Consider the following 23821-nt stretch of genomic DNA (forward strand, 5'->3'; position numbering starts at 1 on the left):
TTCATTGAAAAAAGAGAATTATAGGCCCTCAATACATAAAGATTTACAACAAATAATTAGTGTGTATATATCTATACATCATTTTTACGTTTATCAATTACAAAAAGTGATTTTAGAAAAGAAATCATTTATCAACTCCAATAAAAAAAATTTACAATTGTCCTCGACGAGTTTTCATATTTTAAAAATGTTGTATAATTGTTTCATTGTAGATGTTATTAAAAATATCTTTTTCGATGTATGTAATTAGAAAATCATTCTTCCATTCATTTCCTACTCAATTGTGCAACTAGTTCTTTAAGATATGCGTAATAGAAAATACCTTCTCAATGGTAGTAATGACAACTAGAAGGATTGACGCCAATGTAATGAGCAAATAAATCAATAGATATAAAGTATCTTTTTTCTTCTCAACCATCTTTTGAGCAAGATTTCTAATTCTATTCACTTCTGAAAATTCATCATTTGAACGCAGATCAAGAATGTATGTCCAAAGTTGATTGTCAAGGATTGTAAGATCAATTGTTGAAGATTCAGATGCATAGAATTGAGCGAGCCGAATTAATTTATCCTTGTCAAAAGTATAAAATGAATTATTTAGATCAAAATATGCCACATAAAGAAATAATTCGATATTTGCCTCAATAAGATGATTATTGAGTTTTTGCGGTTGCATGTCAATAGTAGTGTAAAACAATCCTACGCAATAATGACGTAAATTTTTTATTATTTCAATTTTACGTCGTGATTGACTTTGAGCCACAAATATATCGTCCATGTTAGAAATGCTGACATCATGTTTGACACAAAAAATAGAAATTTCATAATAAAAAAAAAAGAATCATATTCATTGTACCTCATCATTTGTAATCGTTGCTTATATATTTTAACTAAGGTCATTACATTCATAATGTCTTGTTCTTTTCGTTGCAATGAATTTGGTAGTTCATTTGAGATTCTTAATATATATTTCATCAAGTGTAGGTTGAATGCAAAACTAAAAGATTGTAATGAATCTAATAAAATGAATGCTTTTCCCTTTTGTTATGAGTTCGAGCCTTTAAATTCACTTCGCATGTTGCTCGCTCCATCAGAATTTTGTTCACACAATCTCATTAGACTTAATTCATAGTAAGAAAATAAAGTTTCGATTGTCTCCTTAAGTGACAATGCAATAGTTTTTCTAACATGCACAATATTCAAAATACGCTCAATTACATAAACTCATTTGTCTACATAAAGTAAACCAACGACTATTTGTTCTTTGGTAGATACATCACGAGACTCTTCAATCAAAATAAAAACAATCCATTTCCAAGCTCATTGATGATAATTTTTATGATTTCAATTCCAATTTTATTGATAATATCTTTTTAAATTTCTAGTGAGATCAACTTAAGATTGTCAGTAATACTTCGTAAAACAACACTTTTAATATTTTCATCGTGAACGACTTGAAAATGCAAAAGCTCAAGAAAATTTCCTTGATTAATTGAATCCACCCCTTCATCATGAACACAAAATGCTAATCCTGATTATAAAAAGAATCATATGCAATCAATTGATGTATTCAATTGACATGGTAGTATTTTCAAGCTTGATCTGACTATTTAGAAAAGAATGTATGAACATATTTTTTATTCAATAAAACTTGGCCCTTCTCATATGTTTGATTATAAGTACTGTCATGGTTTATCTTTTTTTTTTTTTCCTTCCAAATTGAAAATCCTTCAGTAATAAAAAAATTGCTATACCCCCTTGCTCCTCGTTATTTATTCTGAAAAAATAACAATATAAATATAAAATAACATCCTTTACTATGTTACACTCTAATCAACTCCCATGTTCCTTAAACCAAGCATGGTTAAATCGATTTGTTTGTTTACCAAACTACTTTTGGGAAAATTTATATTGATGAGGCTGTCAAGGACCCTTTTGTAGATACGTTTTTTGAACCATGTCTTGATCATTAAGTTGAAAGTATGAAATTTTAGTATGTAACCTAAGATCTGTTGGAGGATCCACAAAGTTAACTCTTACATGACTTCTTAGATTTGTTAGAAGGTTTGTGAGATTAACTTCTACACGACTTTTCTAATTTGTTATGAGATCTATTAAGTTAACATCCACATCACTACTTTTTTAGCTATTGTGCACTGGCGCACAATCATCTTCTACTTCAATGGTAGGTCAGGTGGATGCATTAGCTTTCTTTTAAAAAAAATCTTTTCATAAATATTCAATTGAGCCCATTCAAAAAATTCTTAAATTAACATTTCAATATTTTTGAAAGATTTCATTGTTTCTAACAACACAAATCTATCCATACAAAATAAGTAAATGACACATATTCATGTAGAAATGTAAAACCCGAGTTTTCGATTCGTATCTCGAGAAAAAATAAATAATAGAATTTTGAGAAAATCTTGAAAGTGAGACTTAGGAGTAAAACTTTAGGATGTTTCTGATAATTTTTAATGGAATTTGACCTCACCCTTGGATTCAAATTGATCGAAAAACATACTTTAACCTGTAAGCATGCTCAAATGCAACTCCAAACATAAAAATTACAAAATCCTTAATTACCGGGTCAGACTAGGCTAAAATAATGATTTTTTACTAAATAAAAAATTATTAAGATTCGATTATACCATTAGATTCGTAACGAAAAATTATTGAACATGGAGTATTTATTTATTATTTTTGGAGCACAGAAAATCGAATTATCCTCAAAAATGAAAATGATGTCAATTTTAGGGGTCACCTCAGGTTAAAAATGTAAATTTTTGGTAGAGATAAAATTTATAGAAATTGACCATACCATTAGATCCGGAATAAAAATTAGGCAAAATAGAGTATTCATTCGTCACTTTTAGAGTCTGGATGGTCAAGTTATCGTCGATCGAAACAATAAGTAAAATACCAATTTCATCCCAAATTTTATATAAATAATTTTTTTAAATTTTTTTTATCATCGTCTTCCCCAACGCATCAAAAAAAAAAAAAACCTGCCAATGATATTTTTTTTAAATTTATTTTTTTCTCAACATTCCAACTCAGATTCGTTGCGAACCGTTCGCCGTCGACGACCAATGCAGAAGGGAGAAACGTCCGCAGTCGTGTTCTCTATAAAACCCACCCAACCTCTTTTCATTTCACTTTATTTTTTATCCCGTATCGTAAAAAATCAGCCGTATTTATATACGGGGATTTCTAAACTTCGACCTCGGATTTCGCCTGTTTTGGGTCAAATCGTCCTCCGTCGCAAAGGGAGAAAAGACGACGGCATCAAGATCTTCAAAATCACTGGGTCAGATTAAAAAATCAATTACTTTGAAATCTGATCTATTTCAATTTTTGCGCTGATCGCCTCGATTTCTGCGCACGTGTTTCAATTCCGTCACCTAGATATTGTAAGGAACTCTCAATTTCTATTAGTAATTGTAGATTGTGAAAATTGCATTTAGGATATTATAAAAAAAATTTGTGATGAGTTTTCAAAAATATAGAATTCAATTGACTATTTTAAATTCATGTTAGAACTTGCATATTTGATATGTTTAATTGTATTTTATAACAAATTATACATGGATAGAATATTTCAAGGGATTATCTCCGTTAGTTAGGTCTTGTGTACTACTCGAACCCCGTTTTGATATAAATTTTATACTTTTTCAATATTATCGACAAAAATGAATTCCACAGTTGGGAAAAAAATGATTTAATATTCAATGAACTCATATTGAGTTGATGAATATCAAAAAATGGATATTTTTTTTGAGAGATTGAAAATCGTAAAATCAGAATAAATTTTGTACTTTTTCAATATTATCGCTAAAAATGAATTCCATAGTTGGAAAAAATGATTTAATATTCAATGAACTCATATTGAATTGATGAATATCAGAAAATGGATATTTTGTTTGAAAGATTGAAAAACTGTAAAATCGAAAAAAGGGAAAAGGGTATGAAACGGTAAAATGTCAGAGTCATACCCGAGGGGTGATGTCTGCATTTTACATTGTTGTGTTGTGTGTAGGTTGGTGAACGGATATCCAGGGATAATGTTATTGATTGCATGTTTATTTACTTTCTGTTAGCGCGAGGCGTTGTTTACTTTTCCGTTTTGTTATTTATTTTAGGCCAGGTGGCCACACTTGCATGGTAGGAAACTGGATATCCATTCTCAATCTTGTATTGTTAATTTTTATTTTGTTTTCAAATAAAAATAATATATATGTAGTTATTTCGTGAGCTATTAAAGAGTCTATGAACGCCTGAAGGGATAGTGTGTCATATCATTCGGAGTGGTGTACTATCATGGGATGTACGGTAGGGACCAAGCTCATATGTGGTATGGGACACATATGAGAATGAAGTCACAACTGGAATCTGGGTTTATTCCTCTCTATCTTTACCAGTGAACTTGTAATGTAAAGGTGGTCGTATACAGATGGTTTGTATATTTGGGAATCATATGCACGCCTGATAGGCATAGACAAAGATGATTAGTCAGTGATCACTAATAATCTATAGTAGTTGAACGTTTTGACACATCAAAAAGAGACCCATTGCTTACGGTCAGTCAAACGGATAATCTGAACTGGATAAATGGTCCCGCAAGTGTGGTAAACAGCGACCAGTCACAAAATCAGGAACTAATACTTATTATGAAATTCATATCCTGAATGGGAGCGATCCAGTCGTGAATCCCAATTCTCTAATTTTACTACTCCACCATTGTGTATTATGTATCTATTGTCTTATTTTGATATATAAAATGAAATACACGTTTAATATTTCCATTTGATCAATTAGATTTGTATAAAAAGAGAATGTATTATAGTGAGTACTGCTGATCAATGTAATGTGAGTTTTAAAATGTTTAGTTGCTCATCCTTGGCTATATGTATCAGTTAATCGTAGTTTTTTCTGTAAAACTTCGCATATTTTAAAATGATTCAGTATGTTTATTCATTAATGTTAGGAGAGATTATTGGTAGAAATTGTTTGATTCCCTACTAGGTAACCATTGTTACTCACCATTTTTTCTCTATTTTTTAGTTTTAGATTTAGAGCTTGGCGAGCCAGGTAGAGAGCATGAGTAAGGATCATCTGGTGGGTCAGATAGACAACCAGAGTTCATCACCTGGTGAGTATTGGGGCTATACCCCCTAGTTGTGTCGATTTGTCCAAGAGTATTATAGATGTTGTTCTGAGCGTTAGGACTTTTGTTAGAGTGAAATTTTTTTATATAATCCCGTGTATAAATTTCTTTTTTCGTACTCTAATCTATCGTAAGTTATTAGATGTATATAAACTTCTGCTAGCATTTTATTTTATATGTATATATGTAGGATTGTATGCCATTTATCAGGTGCAAGTTGAACGCTTTGGAATGCTAACATAAATAGAAGAGATTATGCTGAAATTTTGAGGTACCACCTAATACCTCGAGATCTAACATGGGAATTTGTGTTAGCATTTGGCGAGGCGCCACAAGAAATCTCGACCACTTCCATAAATGTATCACTAGTTATCAAATAGTGTGTGTAATTGTATAGGTCTTATTAATTTATATTACAAACAAACTTAGGTACTATACCATAGAGTACAAGAAAATTGTTCCCTTACAAAGCAAAACCTCCTTACATACCATTTATCCTAAAATATTTTTGTTTATAGGTGTGTATATATATTTAATATATGATCCATTATATTCATAACAAAACGAAACAAATACATCAGATATCATGCTAATAAATGCTCTAACTTGAAAACAAATAAACAAATAAACATATATATATATGTGTGTGTGTGTGTGTGTGTGTGTGAAGTGGAGATAATGTAATTTTGAACACCAACACAACGAAATATTATATTTAAGTTATTTTTATAGTTCTCACTAGAGTCAATTTCTGAAAGAAGATAAAACTAAAAATAAAAATTTATTAAAACATATATAATGTTAATCCAAAGAAAACAATAGAAGATTGAGAAGAAGTTACTAATGCACCCTAGAGGCTCAACCAACAATGTAATCGAGTTCTCCTAATGCATTTGGAAGGTATTTTGAGATCCAACTTTTGGGTTTACAAGATGTAAAGACTTGTGATGATACATCAATGAAACTCTTATATTTAACATCCCAAAGGTTGACTTGATTGAATAATTGTAAGCATTTCCTTGTGTGTGCCATGATCCCAATTATTATATGCGTATTTTTTTTTCATATTGTTTCATAAATAGATCAAACTCTTTTGTAATTCTCAAGAGTTACAAGAATCAATACTATATAATCATGCATCATTTTTCTTCCCCAGAAAGGTTTGCCAACTATTATTGTAATAATTATCTGAGTAAAATATTTGGTTTGTCATTTAATTTGTTGTTTAAGTATCAAATGCACGAAGAGGTTGAAATCCAACACCTACTTCAAATGGATCAAAAAGAACAGTGTGATCGATTTGATGGTTAGGATCACTAGATTGAGCTAACCCTCCTCTAACTAGAACATCCTACTCTTTCTTCTATTAACAATCTCTAGCTCTAAAATATTTCATTCTTTAAAATATCTCAAAACAATTAGTTTTCAAGAAAATTTTGTTTGCTTGGTACGATGCCTTAATTTTATCCATTTCTTCTCTTTTTTTCTTTTTTCCTTAATTTTATGAACAATTTCATTTGGATCATTTTCGATAATGCATTCAGGTGAAGAAAACTGTTGAATTCATAATCGTTATATCAAGCTCATCTTAATCAAATGCTTTGATAATTTATAGGATTATTAAAGATTTTTGTCAAAATCAATTACAATCGTTGATGAAAACATGTGTCAAAAAAATGATCTTCTGATTGGGTCTTAGCTCCATGTACGTTCTTTTTAGATGTGCTTGTCCTGATAAATTTTCTACTAGAAATGTTGTTTAATACATTGTGACATACTCTTTTGTGAAGGAAATGGACTAGTTACAATGAGTAAGAAATTCATCACTTCTCATGAATTATAAGTTCTTTAATCAAGGTCCTTGACCAAAGGTAAGAGTTAAGGTTTGTCTCAACCATCGTTGTGAGGTTTAAAATCGACCTTTCTCAGGCTATCTATTTAATAAGCCTTTATTTATCAATCTTCTATTGGCATCCCAACTTTTACTTATTACACCCCAACTTCTTAAATTATTTATCACACCGTAATTAAATAGTAAGATATACCATTCAAACATTACCAAAGTTTGATTTAAGTCACTACCTTAACATTACAATTTACTAAGAATTATAACACATGCAAACAATTTCAGTAGTTGTTTACAAATTACAATTAGGATTAAGATTAAGCTTATAAAAATCTAAAAAAATAGATATATAGACAAAAAAAGGAGTGTTTCTTTTGATTAACATTTTAAAAATAAAATTAGATAAAAGATTTGAATCCTTGAAAACCTTTGGTTTATTAGTATTATCACAAATATATATAAGTATTTATAGTACTAACTACTTAGTAACTCATCATTCAACTTCTTTTAGGTAACCTATCAAACCATATATGTGCATTTTTGATTTCATAGATAAAACTCAAAAAAATACAACTTCAATGTTAAAAAATTACCTTCAAATTGCTTAGGGCTTTAACCAAGCTCAAATCGAAAGCCTCAAATCAATTGGGACGATAATACCTCGAATCATGGATGACTTTGTGAGTAGAACATGGCATGCTGGGTTTGAGCATGGACTTGTACAATGCAAGAGTTAAGGGTTTTGTTCACATAACTTCATAGTCTCATAGAGTGATGATTGAACTAGGGATACTCGAGAGGGTGATGGCATGCTGAAAATTAATAGAGAAGAGACAAAATCTTAAATAGAAGAGAAAAAAGATGATAATGAACAGAAGTAGATGGAAATTTCGAATCACGAGATATGGGTTTTGTTAAAAGGTGTTCTCTAGTTAGAATAAAAAAACATTAAGGCCGTGATTTTATTATAAAAACAAGTATCGGGCCACAACCACTACTCACAAGTAAAAGCCCAATATATAAACATCTAATTCGACACTAGTAAGCTCAGCCTTGTTACGAAAAAGGCCTACTCTGCTATATAATTTTTTTTAAAGTTCAGTTGGGGCTTTAAACCCCACACTGGCCCCTATTTTAGAATTTTACGTTTGTTTGCAATAAAAAAATCATACCAAGACATCACTTCTGGAGATTTTTATAATAATTCAATATAACACTTTATCAGTTAACTCGACCTTTTATAATTAAAAAATTAATTAGTACGAGTTTAGGCTAATAATACCAACCCTTATTTCATTATAATAGTGAGCAATACAAACTATAGTTTTAAAACTCATCCAATTGACTCAAATTTATGTCTAGTTGACTTGATTAAATTTTAATTAGGTGACTTGGATATTATTGATAGGCATTTTGGATGCGTACCTCGAGGACACCAGTTGAGTGCTAGTTGGGTGCCAGCTAAAGCTTATACGTCATGAAGGACAACGGTCCCACTAGTAAGTGTCGACGTCAATACAGTAGTGAGTGACACAAGGTGCGCTCCTTTGAACCTACGATATGATTGTGCATCACACCCAAGTAGGGGTGCAACTTGGTTCGATTTGTGTATAAATTGGAATCAAACCGACATAGGTCATTCCACTAAAGAAGAACCAAAACCGAACAACCCCAAACCATAGTAAGGTCAGTTGGGTTCAGTTCAATTCTATGGATTGCTAGTATCCTATAAATCTAGTTGGAAACAATATATTTTTAATGAAAATAATTACATAATAAACATAAAATTTCATATAATAAATCATTAATCTATTCATAAGAAAACCATTAATTTATCAATAAAAAAGTTCGTAATCTATGTTCTAAGCCTAAAATAATTCATAGTGAATTAATATATTTATTTATTATATAAGGGTTAGGTTCGGTTCTTTACAAGTTTTAAACCAAGAATCGAACCAAATTGATCAGTTCTCTATTTTCTTAACTCAGAACCAAATCGCAACTTGTTCAAAATTGAATCAAACCAATTCAAAGCTATCGATTTGGTTCGCTTCTCAGTTTGAGCTGGACCAAGTTGCACCCCTATGTCCAAGACATGACAAACGAACACTAAAGGGGGGGGGGGACTTTCGAGGAATAAGTGTGGTGGCCATGAGATAAGAGTAGGTCGATGTCAGGAACAATAGGTGTCAGTGCCTAGGGATCGTAGATACTAAGGTCTCTTTTACACAAGACACTTAGGGCATGTTTGACTACACAAAAAATTCTGTGGCAAATCATTTGCCATGGAAAAATCCTTATTTTCCATGTTTGACAACCAAATAAATTGAAAAAAAAAATATGGAGAAATGAATTTTCTTCACGCATAATTTACACTTTAGACAATATTGACTTGTTGTAATGGTATAGCTTGTTGGTTGTTGTTATAATAAGAATTCGACTAACCCTACTAAGTTGGTAAGATTTCACCCTTACTAAGGTCCTTGGGCTCACCTTGTGGCATTCAAAAACATGATCTTATGTTTCAGGGTTGAAAAGGACAAAATTCTATGAACTTTCAAAAAAGAAATCCAAAAAAAAAAAAATAAGAATAATAATTTACTATCGAAATTTATTTTAAATTTTGGAGTTAATTGAAAGTTTGATAGTTGTCCGTTTTTAAAACCTTGGATGAAGCCCAAAAGAAAAAAAAATTGATCTTATAGATTTTTTTTTTGGATATTTTTTGATGTAATCATTTTGAGGAAATCAATGAACTTTTAGTAAGACTTAAAATCTTACCAAGTTAGGAAGGATCATTTGACTCAAATGGATTACCACATTGGCAATTAAACACCATAATCCTCTAGATTTCATGGAAAAAATCATATCCATTTTTTTTCTTTAAAAAAAATAATTTATTTTGGGTTTGATGAAAGGTTTTGAAAATGGATGAGTATGGAATTCCCAAATCTAAATTATTTTCAGAGAAATTTTCTATATGCACTCAAATGGTGAAAAATGATTTGTATATGCAAATCATTTGTCTGCTAATGATTGTTTAGGCAATATTTTCTTTGCAATCGAATACATTGTTAAGTTAAAAATGATTTACTTTATAACTTAAAAATGATATTCCCGAGAGAAAATCAAAGCGTATTTGACCAGACACAAAAATCTAGGTCAAGGAGCCATGCCATCATTTTGAAAAGAATCAAGATCGGGTGTAATGTCCCATTTCTATAGAACATGAATGATGTCTACGAGACACATTCTGGTACGAGTTTAAAACATATCGAGCTCCTAACCAAGTCATCTTTAACAAAGCACACAACTTGATGGACTCCAACCAAAATGTGACACATAGACATCATATGTTACTATTTGAACGAGACACCACTCTCCATCGCAACTCTTTGTAAATACAAGGGGTATCTCTAATATTGGTCAGAATGTGGAGTTAAATCACTCTTTTATTATTTATTTGATTAATTAAAGGGGTATATCTAATATTGGTCAAAATGTGGAGTTAGAGCACTATTTATTATTTATTTGATTAATTGATAATAATTACTTAATGGACATATATAATATATCCATCATTTTATTTGGGATGGCTTTATTTGTACACACCGCAATGGCCAATCACTATGTGAAAATTGAAAATGTTGACAAGAAAATTTGACGGGCCAAGGCCCATAAATTTCAGAAATCAAATTTCGACAGCCCATGCCCATTGAAATTTTTTATGTTCCCCAATTCGATGGCTTAGTGCAATAAAATTTCTCCCATCCTCCCTCAATTTGAAGGTTTTAGTCCGTCGAAAAAAAAAAACGACAATGAAAAATTCGACATCTACATCTGTCATATTTTATAAAATTCAACAGCCTTTGACTGTCAAATATAGGCTATTTTCATGTATGAATTGCACCCATTTACTTGAAATATCCACCTTAAAGACAAAATGTCTTACTGCATATACCTAATTCATCTTTTTTTGTTTATTTCTCATTGCACCCAACAAGCCTACCAAACCTTATTCTTCTCTGTCTTCTTTTTCTTTCTCTCTAAATTCTTCTTTTCTTTGCATTTAAAAGTGTTTCAATGAGGGTTTTAATCCTTGATCTTACTTGTTTTTCTTATCCTAACACCATCAATCCAGTCAAAATCATTCACATAAGAAACTTCAATTCGATAGGTATCTATTGAATCTATTTTGTAGTGCTCAGTAGGTACTGGTAGAATTGGTTTTGTAATGTTTGGTGGAAAGTTATGTTCGATGTGCACCTACCAAATCTGTTTGGTAATATTCGATAGGTACCTACTGAACAAAATTTGTAAAAACTCTTCGAGTTCTCAGATTCAAAATCATCGTTTTAGAGATTTTAATAGTGGATTTTCCTTCTTCCTTGACGGTTAAATGCAAAAAAAATAAATAAATAAATAAATAAAATAAATAAATAAGAAACTTTCAAAGAAATAAGATAACTTGAGAAAAAAATGTAAAACTTAATCTCTATTAATTCAACCTCAAAAAACTCAAAAGGATATGAATATGAAGAGAATGAGAGAGTGAGAAGATGTGGATTGTTTCTTTGATAGGTTGTGGTGAGTGCAATCGGTAAACACAAAGGGTAAAAATGTAAATTAATTTTTTTTTTTTTCATTTTTCACTTAAAATGGGTATTACCCATCTCGATGTGTGAAAATAGAGCCACCTTTTCTATTTTTGATTTGATCGTAAATTATCATAACATGTGATCTTTCTTGAATCATTGAATTATGTTGATGAAACTAGGGTCTCTCTATGTGCACACATCGAAATAGCCAATTGCACCTACCTAAGTTACTTTTATTTTTAAAATGTAAAATTACTATTTTACCTTTTAATTTTGGCTTATTGTACTCACCTTTACTTATCGAAAGGGTATGTGTAAAAAACCCACTGGTTGGAAACAATCTTTCACTCCCACCAATTTAAACGTATACAATTTTATTGAAAATATTAAATACAAAATTATTTGAGTGGATAAAGGAATAATGGCCATTACACTCGGGTATTTTCAATTTTCACTTCTTCGGAGTTTATCGATAGATTTGAAGCAATGAAGGTAAATTTTCACTTCTTTTTTTACAATTTTTGGTAGTGTTATCTCATATGGACTGACTAAAGAACATAATCACATGAAATTTATTTTATTTTCAAGATTATTAACATTTGAAACAAGTATTATAAGCAAATGATTGTTTTTTAATTTTTTTGGTGTTGTTCAGTAGGTTCAGATCGAACATGGAAAAACAAGTTCAATATGTACATACCAGATAGATTGATAAAGCTCTATAAATTTGTAAAGAGAGAAGATAGTGTAACTTTGGTTTTTCAATGAATACAAGCTGGGATTTGCTATTTCCTTTTATCTTGTTTCCTTGACATGACCATAGACTAAACTCCCTCCATTAAAGAGATGAGGAGCCTAGGAACAAGTATTTCTGCTATATTTTAAGCTTTTATCCTTCTTTATTTTTTACTATTTCATTGGGTTCACTTCAAGGCATTGTCCAACTCCATTTGATCAAGGTTTTAGTTGAACCCTTACACCTCTTATGTCTAACTTTGATGTCTCATGATTAGATAAGTTTAAGACGATACATTCTTAATTTAGATAAGTGCTAGTAGGGGCTTCACAGATATTAGTGAGTAAAGGAAGCCTAAACATTCATTGTTATATCTTCCAACCCAAAGAACTCATACTATACCCTTGGAGTTGAGTTAAAAGAAGGATATGACTTACATTTTTCTAAAATAAATACCATGAGTGACTTTAATCTATAATTATACTTCTTTCTATAGATTTTCCTCTTTATTAGTTTATTTTTCAGCAGCATTTGATTTTCTTTTGGTAACTTCAAAATCTCAAAATAGTTCGGTTTGATTCAATTTCTTACTCATTGCTTGATTTTACCTTCTTTCCTAGTATTCGACCTTACTTGCCCAACAAGTCAAGGTTTATACATATTAAATTCAAACATCTACAATATACTATGATCAATGGTCTATATAGATGATTTAGAAAAACTAATTGGACTGTTGGGACTAACCTAATAGTTTTAAGATATGCTCATCAAAAGAGTAAGAGCCCTAGAATTTTCTTTGATTGTGAAAAGAGTGGAACTTATAGAGGGTCGAAAAATGATGACAATGAAATATTTGTTAGGCGGTTGGGTACCAATAGATGTGGATACCCTTTTTTGTTTGAAACTACTTGAGGATGATCAGTGGAAGATTAAAGTGATATATGGTTCTCACAAGCATGAGATTTTCGAACATAATGAGGGGCATTTATTTGCTAGGAAGCTATTATTGAGCAATAAATAACTGTTGTCTGAAATGACAATGTTGGGGGTTAAGCAAAAATAGATTCTCCAAGCAATCAAGGAAATAGATTGATTAAATGTTACAAAAATAAAGTCTATTTATAATGAGCGGTCAAAATTGAAGAAAACTGATCCACCTAAGGAAACTTTATTTCAAAGTCAAACCCCACCAATAAAAAAGACCATTTACAACAACAATCAAGGATGGGGAAAGATGATTTTGATACTGATACATTAATGATAGATTCACATAAGGTTTCTTCAATTCAAAGTGAAGCATCAAGTCCACCTAAGGTTTCCTAAGTTTAAAGTGAAACATCACCTTCTTCTTCTAGGCGTAACACGAATAATGTATCAGTCAAGAAGAATATACTTTGTTGTACAAGATCATCTGATCGTGACAGATATTTCTAACATTTCCTAGATGAGGTATTCAGGTATATTGTTAATGTAAATGATGTACCTGAGGATGAAAATGATGATTTTAGAGTGGTTGCTAGACTTTTGGGTATGATTATAATAATTCTTGGAGTCAAGTAAGATGTGATTTTTGGGACGAGTTGATATTATTTCAAGCTCATTATGTTCAAATATTCGAGAGTGAGGCACATGTTGATGAGCTAAAGAAAACACTAAATTTTTTTGACAATTTTTGTATCGATCACTATTGGATAACTGTGCCTAATATGGGCATCTAATTGCTTCGCGCTACAACATTGTCGTACTTCACATATCAAGGCAACAATGCTTAATATTTTTGTCATTACAATTAGTAGCGCTAACGACTGAGGTGCCAAATATCATTGCAATTGATTTCATGGATAGTCATTTTATTCAGTTTTTTATGCAAGAAAAGGTGTCTGATACCTCTTATCACTGAGGTTGGAAGAATTCTCTATTATGCATTAGATTTCAAATTGGGCGAGTATGTTTTTAAATGATTGAAGAACTTAGAAAAATGATTGGATGAGATGTTGTATTACATGAAGGGCCGATAATCCTCGACAACGATAATGACTTGAGTATCATATTTATGTTATTTTTTGAGGCCTACAAGTCAATTTGATATGAATGTTTTGAGGGCTGCTAGCCATCATACTTATGTTATGTAAGTGTAGTTATAACTATTTGATATGAATGTTGTTGTTACTTGTAAACATTGAGTAAATATGAAGTGAAACATAATTTATAATTTTGATTGGAAAAAAATTAAAGAAGTTTGATCTTTGTTTGGTACCACAATATCAAATTTAACATATCATACTTGGTAAGTACATACAGAGTATGCCATCCAAATTTTTTTATTGAATTCTCGATAGGTAAATACCGAATGCGCTATACAAAATTTGGTATTGGATTACCGAACAAACCTAAGCATTGTAAATATTGGGATTCAAACAATACGACTTACAAAATTATAAAAAATATATTTATATAGAGCAAAATGAAGTTAATTGGCATGTTTTATACTCCGCAATGAGAAATCCTAGAGATTTTTCAAAGAAAAAAAATGATTGTGTGCCTAAATCATACAAGAATAAGTGATTAAAACACAATGAAAGTTAGATTATAGCATTGATGATGAGAAAACTTTCGTTTTGGGTGTAATCTTTCGATTTGGGTTAGCATTGGAGATGAAAATGATAGATTAGGTTTGGGTGTTCGTTCGATAGTTTGGTTTGGATGTAATCGTTTGGTACCCAACAAATGTGTGCAATTAGTTGTTTGAAAAAATTTAGGAAATACACGTGTAGATAGTTATTCTAAAGTTGAGGTGGGTATCACAAGTAAGTGGGTGCATTCGACCATTTTAGTATGTGCAAATAGACCGACCTGGGGTGGGTCAATTTGCACACACTGAAATGGCTCATTTTACCCACTTACTTGTACCCACTGTAGACACCCTAATTTGAATGGCCCCCACTCGAAAGGATTCAAAAATATCAACTTTTTCAATAAAATTCACCAATGGGCCTAAGAAGTCCAAATTATCCAAAACGTGACATTTTGATCATTTGTAAGTCCTTAAGAATCCTAAAAGTCTAATGGACCCACAAAAAAGGACTCGGTACACCCCTTCTTTCCCTACCTTTCATCGCTCCACTCTTGGAACTGAAAATAGTCCAAGCCCGCCTAAGGCCCACAAACCTTCAACTCTCTAAAAACATTCATCACTTCATCCAACTTTGCCTAAACTTAATTCCATATCACCAAAATCCTAAAAACTCACCTACCTTAAAAAACTCATCCTAAAATAAACTCTAATCAATTGTAAATAACCTAAAACCTTCCTAAAACCCAAATTCACATCTATAACCCACAAACCATTATCCACATCTACTAATCAACCTTTTATCATCAAATAGACACTTTCCATACAACTCACCTCCCAAAAAATCATTCTACCCAATCAAATCCATCACTTTTCTCTAACAAAACTATCCCCACACTCCATGTCATAAACTTAACCCATCACATTTCTCTAATACAATTACCAATCCACATCACAACCCATACCTCCCTTCATCATTCACCATCAATCCATTCTCACAAGTTATCCCCACATCCTTTCCCTCCAATCAACTCATCTAACCACTCCATCTCCATACCCTCTTTACACTTGTCACGATCCCTTACACCCTTCAAAAACTTAATAATCTAATTCCTTACACAACCCATTCTTTTAATCAAACACTACATCTTATCTCACGTAACACTCAATCATATTTTTTCAATCAAACACCACATCATTTCACCTCACCAAACACTCAACCCAAATGGATTGGGGTGGATCCAACCTATTTGGATACAAAAACCATCTATTTACCTCCCTTCCACAAATATCATCCTCTTTACCTAAAATTTCACAACCCTCACCCTCAAACCCTATACCATTTTCTACTTTTCTATCTTTTCACCCTGTCCTATTCTCAAAAAATAATCCTCAATACTTATAAATAGTCCCCTCACCTTTTAAAATAGGTACCAAGTCTAAGTCTAAAAAAGAAAAAAAAAACTTAATTTTCTCAACTCTCAACTTATCTCTTTTTTACTCCTCTTACTTCATCTACCCTAAAAATTACACTCTCATAATTCACTAAAGACTCAAAATATAAGAAAAATAGGAGAAGAAAAATGAATGAAAAGAAGAAGAAGAAGCCAAGGTCTCAAGGTAGGGTTGAGGATAACATACCTCTTTCTCTCTTCCTTCTCAATTTCCCTCTTCTACCTCCCCCTTCATTTCTTTGATTTTTCTTTTAGAAAGCTTCTACGATGTAATGCTCCCCTTCCCCTATTTTTAATAGATCAGACTTCGATTCGGTTGAAAGTATAGGAGTTGTAACCACCTTCAAAAGAAAATCGTTTTAAACTTATTAACTTGTTTGGAAGCAATCAGTATTTAGGTCCTTCTCAACCTATGAGAATGGACCCATAATCATTAGCCAACACTTTTAAAAAACATATGTTGTTCCCAATACTAGATGTTTATAAGGATCATCTCCTTTAATGAGTTGATTTTATAATCCGAGTCAAAAGCAAATCTTTACTTAGGGCACTATTTTATTTATTTATTCTATTTTGAAATGACTGAGTTATTTTGCGGTTACCACCAATTGGTGGAGAGAAAAAGGTGTTTAACACCTTCCCCTTTCTCTAACCGGACCACTTACCTCGATCTTAGGTGGATCAATATCTTATCCATATGAGAGTCACTAAACGCCAAAAATGACACTTTTTCTAAAAATGTACATTGGGTGACCATTCACACCCTTTTACAAAAATGAATGGTTGCAACTCCGAACCTTCGTAGAAGTGATCTTTGAAAATAAAAAATCATGTATCCACACCCACCTTAACTTTACAATATCCATTTGCACGATCCTTATAAATCTGTTTTAACCTCCATTGCTTATTGCACACACCTAAAGGTACCAAACTATTTTTTCATATATTCTTCTTCATCTTTTGTTCTTCTTCTTTCCTTTCCCCCTCTCTTATTTATTTCTTCTTCTTCTTCTTTGCATCTTGAAAGATTTAAATGAGGGTTTTGAGATTTGATCTTAGGTGTTTTTCTTACCTTAACACTTCCTATCAAATCAAAGCCGTTCACATGAGAAAGTTTTGTTCAATAGTTACCTATTGAATCGATTTTACAATGGTCGATAGAAAATTTTGTTTCGGTAGGTACTTACTGAACTTGTTTTGTAATATTCGGGAGGTACCTATCAAATTTTTTAAAACAAAATTGATCTAAACCTACTGAATAATCTATCAAAAAATCTTTGAGTTCTTTGATTTAAAATCGATGTTTTGAAGTTTTAATAGTGGTTTTTCCATTTTCCATGGCGATTCAATGTAAAAAAGTAAAATAAATAAGATAACTTAAAAAAAATCTTAAAACCTAATATCCATTGATTCATCTTTTCATAAAATTCAAAAAGAGATGAAAAAGAAGAAGAAGAAGAAGAAGAAAAGGAGGAGGAAGGAAGGAAGGAAGGAAGAAGAAGGAAGGAAGGAAAGAAGGAAGAAAGAAGTGCGTTCTGGGTTTTTTGTTCGAAAGGTGATGGTGAGTATGACTAGCAAAATTACAAGGGTAAAATGATAATTCTTTTTTTCAAAAATCACTTAGTGGGTGCAATGAGCCATTTCGATGTGTGCAATTAGTCTGACTCATGAAACTAACTTCTTTAATAATTCATTCAATTCGCGAATTGCTAGAACTATTTGATGGCGATGGGCAGTAGAAGACGATTAGGTTGGCCAAGTTATTTGCACTCACCATCTGTGTTTAGTACACCACTTAACACAATGTTGGAGTGGGTTTTATACTTTTATTTTTGAGTCGTGCTGGATTAATATTAAAATGTACATTGATTTTGACATTCAGATGTGGTGGTGCACAAATAACGATTAATACTTTTCACTCGTATCCGAATGAAAAGCGACTATGATTAGGTGTGCACCACCACATCAAAATGTACAAGTACATTTTAATGTTACTTCTGCGCTATCCTTTATTTTTAGGAAAATGCTGGAATAACACACGATATTTACTGTAACTCTCACAAGTCTGACGTGGATGGGCACATAACCATAAATGTATTTCCTCCGGTATGAGTAAAAACCATCCACAGTTATGCATGCGCTCCACGTCAGAATTGTGAGAATCACTGTAAATCCTTTGTCACCCCAGGACGACTCTTATAAAGTGAGTGGGTGCATTGAGCATAAATGGTGAGTGCAAATAGAACCACCCTTTGACGTTCTTCTTTCGTAATTCGTAGTAATGAATCAAGAAAACGTTAGCGAACTCTCTAACTGCTCATCGAGAACACGCTATCCGCTTATTTAAAGTTGAAATCTCTCTCTCGTACAGTTCACTTCTCTCATCCAAGAAATCATGGCGGGTCTGCAAATCACTCTTCTCACCATCTCCATCGTGTTTTCTTCGTTCTGCATCTCGAGAACAAGCGCGATCGCAATGGAAGCCTCTTTTGCTTCTATTTCATCACCATCAACATCACCTTCTCCATCACCAATACCATCACCATCTCAAGAACTCCAAGAATCACAATTCAGTCCGACATCACTGATGGAGCCGATCTTAAGAAGTCTAGGCTTCGAAGAATTGGCCATGGCGGCTCAATCCCTCTCCCTCTCCAACTCCATCTACACATCATGGGACGGACCTTCAACACTCTTCGCTCCGACAGACGAAGCTATCCGAAGTTGCAGTGTTTCATGCTCGATCTCTCGCATCCTTCGTGAGCACATCGTTCCAGGACTTTTCTCAATCGATTACCTAAGCAAATTCGACTTCGGAACCAAGATCGAGACAATCATCCCTGGTCGATGCATCACAATCACCTCTGCAATCGCAAACAACAACAACAAGACTACCAAGATCATCTTCGTTGGTGGAGTTGAGATCACACATCCAGAACTCTTCAACAATGGCCTCATCGTAATTCATCGCATCGAAGGCCTAATCTCTCCTCTCTCTTGCGATGTCGAGAAGATGAATTCTCCATTGTCCTTCTTCCCTCACACACCACCTCTCTCGCAGACTATAATGCGCCTTATGCTAAGAGACGCTATCTTGCGCTTGAGGAACAATGGCTACAGTATCCTCTCACTTGCGCTGAGAGTGAAGTACGCCGAACTGGTTAACCTTCAGAACATGACCGTATTTACTCTCGACGACAAGTCCATCTTCTCAGGCGGACAGGCGTACGTTAACAATGTCAGGTTTCACATCGTTCCGAATCGGTTGTTGATGCACACAGATCTGATGAGATTACCAGCTGGGACGAGATTTGATACTCTAGAGCGCGGTCAGACTTTAGTAGTTACGACAGCAGCAGCAATTGCTCCAATCAGGATCAATTACGTGGGGATCAAGATCCCTGATGTGATGCATAATTTGAAGATCGTGGTCCACAGTGTTTTCTTACCTTTCCCTCACATTCATCCTGCGGCTCTGATTGGAGGATCAACGTGGGATGCATTAAGGTATGGTGGGACCAATGATGCTGAGGATGACGGCGGAAGAATGTGGCGGGAGGGAATGAGTATTGTACAGCTTCAGAGGAAGGTGGAGGTTGTGACGTGGCAGAACCTACATCGTACAATGTGGCACCTACAGAGATGAATCATAACGGTCTGTGAGCGGACGACCTTTGTCTCCAACGGCCTGTTTGTTGTCTTTCTTGCTCTTTCGTTACTACCATGTTCTTTTTTTGTTTTTTCTAAGGGGATAAGCATTACACTGCGATACTTTGCTACACTAGTAGTTACAATTGGGTTTGATGTTCCTACGTATGATTTTGATCATAATGAAGGAGTTTGGGACCCACACCAGATAAAACCAGTGCAATTGTTAAAATGCCTACATAGTACAAATTACTAAAACATCAATCTCAAGCCCTTTTTGGTTTTGGTGGAGGAAACCTAGCATTATTTCTTCCATAGATAATTTCCTTTTTTCTTGTGTTAATATATATATATATATATATATATGTATTAATTAGACAATATGACTTAGTTTTGGCACACGCACTTGACGCATTTGCTCACAGTCCAACAAACGTTTGACATGTGTTGCAAATGAGATTCTTTCATGCATGCTGCTCATATATTTATTTTTTTAGATTTTAAATCTTAAAAAGTGTCGTTCGATCTATATTGATTATCACATTTACAATCCAATAACACAGCCTTTTAGATTTTATGAAAATATTCATATTTTAAAAAAATATATTAAAAAAATATTATTTTTTGAATCTGATCTAAGGTGTTGACAATGGATGACTAGTAAGCACCCAAAATTTAAAAATCAAATTCAATGGTGAAAAATAATTTTTTTTTTGTGACTAAAGGTCATATAATTTTCTCCTCTACAATTGCATTGCATCAGATCATGTTTTTAATGTTACATAGTGTTCAGATCAAAAGGTTTTATTTATTTTAGAATGGGCAGGAGAGAGAAAATGGCGTTAAGTGCGTTATCCACAAACTGGGTTTTATCAAAATTCGTTAGCTAAATCTGGGTTGGCTAAAATGCTAATGGGGTGCGGTTAGAAATTAGAAGTGTGATTTCTGTCTGATTTTTAAGCCACACCCCATGCAGGACGTTTCACTCTTATTGAATGTTATGAGATTGCGCAGGCCTGGTTGGATTCGGATCAGGCTTCCAAAGGAAAGGCCAAAGCCTGGACGGCATTTAAATATTGGGCTGCCTAGTTCTGGGCCCATGATCGTTTTTACACTACTACATGGATTCAACTCCACTTCTCTTCCTCCAGTATGTGTGTCCATATGTATTTAATTCTCTGTCACAATTTCATGATATTTTCGTAAACTCATAAAATGGCTTATAGATTCCTTTTGATGCACTAATGGATCTTTAATTTAACTGGCATTTCGATCAACAATACTTGTCATTTTCTCATTCTAATTATATATAGATAAGATATTAATGATATTTTTGGAGTTGTTATCAGGACTTGTTGTATTTCACCTCAAGAGTGATCCATGTTCTTTCTACAGGTTCTACCCTATCTGAGTTAATCTTTATTTTTCTCAGCAATTGTTTATTAAGAAACCATCCTCGCTCTTAAAAGGAAGCACATCTAGGTCTCCTGCATATAATTAGGTGTCTGATGATTATATTTCTCAAACTCATGATGATTGCTGATCACCATGAATTTTAAGGGAAGTATTACATATGCATGCCATTATTTTGTAATATTTTATGATTGAAGGTTGGGGATTAGCATCAATTAGAATATAGATTAGATGTTGATTGATTAAAACTAATTGTAATTTACTATCTTTGTAATTCCTTGTATAATAGGTCCGTTTCGAGAGAGGGGTATTAATTACAATCATATGCAATAGTTCCAATTCTTAATCAATTCGATTCTAATACTAAAATAGGCAGATTCATAATGATTAGTTGCAGTTCCAGCTGCGTAAAAAAAAAAAAAAAAATATTAATGAGGTAATACCGAAACTTAAGGAATTGATGGAAAGGCACCACTAGGAGTGGAGCCTATGGTTTAATTTAATTCAATAAGGAAAAGCGTACCGCATACAAGAATAGTGAAGGTTGACAGATTGAGAGTTCTTTTTGGATTTTATGGGTAGTGGTATATGGCTTTTGTTGGTTGGTGGAACCATTTGCCTCTCGAAATAAGCTTGATACCATGTAACTGAATTTATACGTTAGTTTAGATTCTTAAGAGGATCGATTTTGATTCAATCCGGATATTGAAATATCTATAACTAGTGGAACTTATTATTAATAAATGATTCCGGATGAAAGATGATCACATCCAATTTTTCATAAATCATACTTTTCCTATCAACTTTGAGACAGAGATACTGATGATGATGCTCCTCCATGAATGTAGATTGTGCTACAATTTCTTTCAAAAGTCATGAAATTCTCATTCACATTTTCTAGAAAAGCTACAAGTCGGACCCTAGCCTGGTATCTCTTGCCTTTTGTGCTCGAATTTCCCACCTAAGGAATGAAAGAAAAAGAAGAATTTTCCAAAATTCTTCTATGCCAAGGGAAGCAATTTTAAAGCAAATCAAAGAACATATCCAACATCTCTTTGAAGACAAAACTATAATAATTTCATCCCATAATGCATATGCAATTAAGTACATTAAAGGGGGGTAGGATCTTTCGTGGAAATATGATCGCTTGCTAAGAGCATAAAGAACCTTTCCTCCCACTTTAAAAGAAATCTTCTTCGAGTTCCATTGTAGAGAAGCAAATCAGGCAATAGATTATCTGGCAAGATAGGGATCTTCCCCACCTTATCAATAAATTTTTGTTTGAGAAAAGTCGGGGAAACCTGAAAAAGGGAACTCAAAATCTGATAAATGTCCGTCTTTGATATTTCAGGCTTTCATACAAGCCTCCTCCAACATAGTGTGATTGTTGTTGAACCACCAACACTACGTCATAATGCACAATGAACGACTGTCCAGGACAATCGTTTTTGAAAATAACGACTGCTCATGCTGTCGCAAGAGCAGTCATTGTAAAAGGAGTCGCCTTTAATTTGCGACTGATGGTAAATGTCGGAAAAACGACAGTTTTGGATCGTCGTTAAAAATGACGGTTAATGACAATTGTTTTACTGGATTTATAATAAAAAAAATTATTTTATGGATTTATCAACCGAAACATTCAATCAATACAATTAGTAATGATACGTTCCAATTCGAAGGCTAATGCCCATAGCTAAGCATGAAATGCAACTAACAAAAGAAAAAGGAAAATGGAAAAATTGAAGGCCAATTCAGATTAATACATGTTTATCTCCTTCAACTTGACAATTTCGGCCAGTTCACACTATTTCCTAAATGCATTGGTTCTCTCTGCCATTATAGCCTATTCACAAGCATGGGAGCAATAATATTAGATTCTATGACCCCCATACCCCTCACTACAACATTTTTTATCTACAGCGACGGATTTTTCCGCCGCTACAAGGTAATTTTTCCGTCGGTAAAAGCTATTGCGGCGATGAGTAGCGGAACCAAATATTCGTTGTTGTTTCCTCCATCGCTAACTATAGCAGTGGATAATGTATTCCGCTGTTGCAGGTAGTACCTTTAGTGGCGGATATTTATATCCGTTGCAATAGGTCGAATTTTTAACAAAATATAATATAATACATATAGCAGCGGATATTAATATCCGCTACAATAGGTTAGTTTTTTAATAAATAAAATATAATACATATAGCGGCGGATATTAAGATCCGCTGCAATAGGTCAATTTAAAAAAAAATATAACAACTATAGCGGCGGATATTAAGATCCCTGCAATAGGTCAATTTTTTAAAAAAATATATATATAACACATATAGCGGCGGATATTAAAATCTGTTGCTATACCCTTTTAAAAAAAAAAAAAATTATTATATATCCTT

The 23821-nt window shown here is 32.9% G+C and overlaps 1 protein-coding gene across 1 annotated transcript; it reads left to right on the plus strand.

The window, feature by feature from the left end:
* Positions 1-18656: 18656 nt before the first annotated feature.
* Positions 18657-20308, plus strand: LOC147386446 (uncharacterized). The gene has a single exon (XM_086422053.1). It carries the CDS (start codon positions 18769-18771, stop codon positions 20017-20019), a length of 1251 nt encoding a protein of 416 aa, XP_086278179.1. The 5' UTR covers positions 18657-18768; the 3' UTR covers positions 20020-20308.
* The last annotated feature ends 3513 nt before the right edge of the window (positions 20309-23821 follow it).

Source organism: Akebia trifoliata, chromosome 14 (genome assembly GCF_017979445.1).
Source record: "Akebia trifoliata isolate Shusen 1 chromosome 14, ASM1797944v1, whole genome shotgun sequence".
NCBI classification, from domain to species: Eukaryota; Viridiplantae; Streptophyta; class Magnoliopsida; order Ranunculales; family Lardizabalaceae; genus Akebia; species Akebia trifoliata.